At 37.1% G+C, this 3,484-nt stretch overlaps 1 protein-coding gene across 1 annotated transcript; it reads right to left on the reverse strand.

Annotated features, from left to right (window-relative positions):
* Positions 1–1,092: 1,092 nt before the first annotated feature.
* LOC134943661 (uncharacterized) lies at positions 1,093–3,034 on the reverse strand. Its single transcript, XM_063932378.1, has 2 exons — positions 2,824–3,034; positions 1,093–2,222 (listed from the first exon to the last, which is right to left on the reverse strand). Exon 2 carries the CDS (start codon positions 2,170–2,172, stop codon positions 1,519–1,521), a length of 654 nt encoding a protein of 217 aa, XP_063788448.1. The 5' UTR covers positions 2,173–2,222; positions 2,824–3,034; the 3' UTR covers positions 1,093–1,518.
* Between the last annotated feature and the right edge of the window lie 450 nt (positions 3,035–3,484).

Raw genomic sequence — 3,484 nt, forward strand, 5'->3', positions numbered from 1 at the left:
TCTTCATAACATGTGTTTGCAACAACATCTGCCACATGTTGAGGAGGAGGAGGAGGAAGAAAGCAGCCAGCAAGCAGAGGAATTAGAGACATCTGGTGATACTTGGAGTACAGATGTAGGAAGGCAGGTTAGGCAAGAGATCATCAATCACTATTTCTAAGGTAAGCTTGGTTTGCTTATTTCATTTGTTGTGTAATCATAAATAGATGTTTTGCCTTTTTTTTTACAAAAACCATTACTCAGAATGTGTCTGTCTCCTTGACACATACAAACATACCCTCGCTTTATGAAAAACAAATGTCGCATGTGTATTGTGTGTATTTTTATTCTCAAAACAACAGATTATGAGTGGCATGCATTAAGTCTGGATAAGTGATCGTAAACTTGCAGTGCTAATTTCTTACAAGCCCACATAATCCATTTAGTATTTCACTTTATCATTGTGTGTAACGTCCTAATGCACAGGTTCCCAAACTTGTCCCTCAGGACCACACACAGTGCATGTTTTTCACGTAACCCAGTAGAAGCACAGGTGTATGAATTACTCACAGACATATGTTAAAAGGTTCACAGGTGGAGCTAATTATGTCACTTGTGATTCTGTGAGTAGACCTGCAAAACATGCACTGTGTGGGTTCCTGAGGGCCGAGTTTGAGAACCTGTGTTCCCAAAAAACACTCCTCAACATATAATATGTTAGCCTTGAGGAATACATGTGTCCCTATGTGTGATTCCCCATCATATTTAAGACACACAAACTTACTGTAATCAGGAATAATTTATTTCCTAATGTTTGATGCTGTAAACTTGATGATGTGTAAGTAAATACACAGTTTGCCACACATATACATTATTATACACATTCTTTGTTTTTTGATGTAAAAGTACATATTTGTTTGTTTCAGCATCATGTGTAAAAACATTCTTACTAATTTTTAACACACACAAACATGGCCCAACAATACTGACATTCATTTTGACAATGTTTTTAAAACAAAACAAAGGCAACATATTACAAGTTTTTTACGCAACTCAATTGTGTTCTTCTTGTAATGTTGTCTAGAGAAGAAAGCTAAAATATGTATCAATAACATTGTAATTTGGATTGTCTGCAGGAAAAGAGAATGATTGGAATCTAGAAAGAGTAATGATTAGAAAAAAATCAAGTGGTCAGTTTACTTCCTGCTAAAGACATTCTGCCTGGCAGCCAATTATTGTGTCTGCTGGAAAAGAGAATGATTGGAATCTAGAAAGAGTAATGATTAGAAAAAAATCAAGTGGTCAGTTTACTTCCTGCTAACATGTATGTGTGGCTCCATCAACATTTCCCTCCTCCAATTCCCCCCAAAAATGGTAAAGAATAAATGTGCGTACAAATTTTTTGTTTTTGTTTGTAGCACTTATAATTTATGATGTTGAAAAATGTGTCAAGGAGCTAAGTGTTATATATTTTTCCCCAAAAATATACTTACTAACTATTTTGAGTTACTTATCCCAAATGTCTAACTTGTATTTTTTTCACGTTTTTTTTGGTGGCTGCTTGTCCTGCCCTTTGCCTTTAGCACTGTCATGTTGTCGTGCTCTGGTGGAGTGTCTTGGTGGTGATGAGACTGGCGTGATATTTGGAGTAGTCGTACCAGAACTGCTGCTTGTTTGCTGTTGGTGCATGCATCTGAGTGTTTCATTCAGGTTAGTGAGGGTGGCATTGAGTTCACGTGTAGCAGCATTTTGATTGTCTACTATTCGGAATAAACTTTCATTAATCTTTTGATTGTTTTGAAAAATGCTCATATAACTTTGCTGTTGTCTGTGCTGTTCTTCCATTATGCGCTGTAAGTTGCCCATGACCTGTGTAATGTCTGTACGCATGAGTTCCATGGTATTGCCTATTCTGGTTGTTTGTTCATTTTGTCTACTCAGATTTCTTGATATTCTTCTGAGGTGAGATGGTAGGCTTGCAAACATTTGTGTCTGCTTACGCAGGCAATCTTCATTAGTGGCCTGCTGTCTAGCCCAAATGGTCCAAAACACCTGATCAGGGCCTTGTGTTCCTGGTGTTGTTGGGCTGTGTTGTGGTGGTGGTGTGCTTTGCTGTGGTGGTGTACTCACAGGTGCTGGGGGGCTCATTCCTTGCATTAATGGCTGCATTTCTAAGATGTTTGTCTCCTCCATGTCACTGTGTTGCTGTTGTTGCAGAGGGATGCTGTTCCCAGGACTAGAAGCTGAAATGTTAAACAAATCTCCATTAGCTATCCATATGTTTGAGAAATGTAAACAAATCACTACACATGGAACACATGTGATTCACTGTTGCTTACAACTATTCTGCCTAGCAACATCATCACTCATAGCTTAAATACATACATATGCCTGTTTGTGGCAAATGTGTCTGGTTACTTAATTGTGAAAGCAAACACTTTAGTTTTATTGTAGCTCACACATACTCCACCATAAAAACACATTGGAATACATAATGTGTTACCTTATAGCTCTGTTCAAACAAACATAGTAATGTTTTTATATGTATTTTGCAATGTTACCTCAAACACACATGTGAAATGTTGAAAAACAACCTTACTTTTTGCAATAAAACCAACATGCTTTTTTGTTGCAGCATCTTACACACAATGTCATACTGTATGGCTCAAGTGGACATACATATCTTTACTGGATGTGGACAAGGACATTTAGCTTGGATTACATTTCAGCTTTTACTTACTGCGGTAAGTATTTACGTTTTTGATGTGTTTTGACTTAATGCGGTTATGAAATATTTTGATTACGTACTGAAATTTTACACATTTTTTTCAGTTTGATACTCACAATCAAGATGAGGGGAGTGTGGATGATGTCTTGGAGGTGTGTCCAAAATTTGGAGTGGGAGGACAGAACATACGGACGATAATCTTCGTGGCGGGGTAGCCTGCTGTGTTTGGGCCGGGACATACGACCTTGCTTTCTTTTCGGCCACAGGTTTTTTGTGGTGATGTCTTTCAGAAGTGCCACTTCTGCTGCTCCATAATTCTTTTGATGGACCTTTTAATGAAAGTGCAATTTTGTTATGGCCATTCCTTTACAAGCATACCCTATACTACAATGGACACTTTATCTGCTTCCGCAGCGTCATCATCATCAGATGTGATAGGAGTTACTGGCCGACGAGTAGTACTGCTTTTTTCTAACACTGTATAAAATAAAATAAACATTTTTTTAATCATGCTATTGTGTATACATCCACCCATTATGCTTATAAACATTTATTCTTGAAGAAATGCTTGGTTTTTATTTATAAAAAACATAAGGACCGGAAATACAAAAAAAAACAACTAAAAACATTGACCAAAACACATATGCACTATGGCAACATCAACACAGGAAAACATGTACAGGACACTGACATAGGCCACAAGTTAAAGAAAAACAAAACAAAAATAAAAACACACAACTTCATTTTGTATTGAAAGGAAAAATATTACAGATGCAA

The sequence above is a fragment of the Pseudophryne corroboree genome, chromosome 7, assembly GCF_028390025.1.
Source record: "Pseudophryne corroboree isolate aPseCor3 chromosome 7, aPseCor3.hap2, whole genome shotgun sequence".
Lineage (NCBI taxonomy): Eukaryota > Metazoa > Chordata > Amphibia > Anura > Myobatrachidae > Pseudophryne > Pseudophryne corroboree.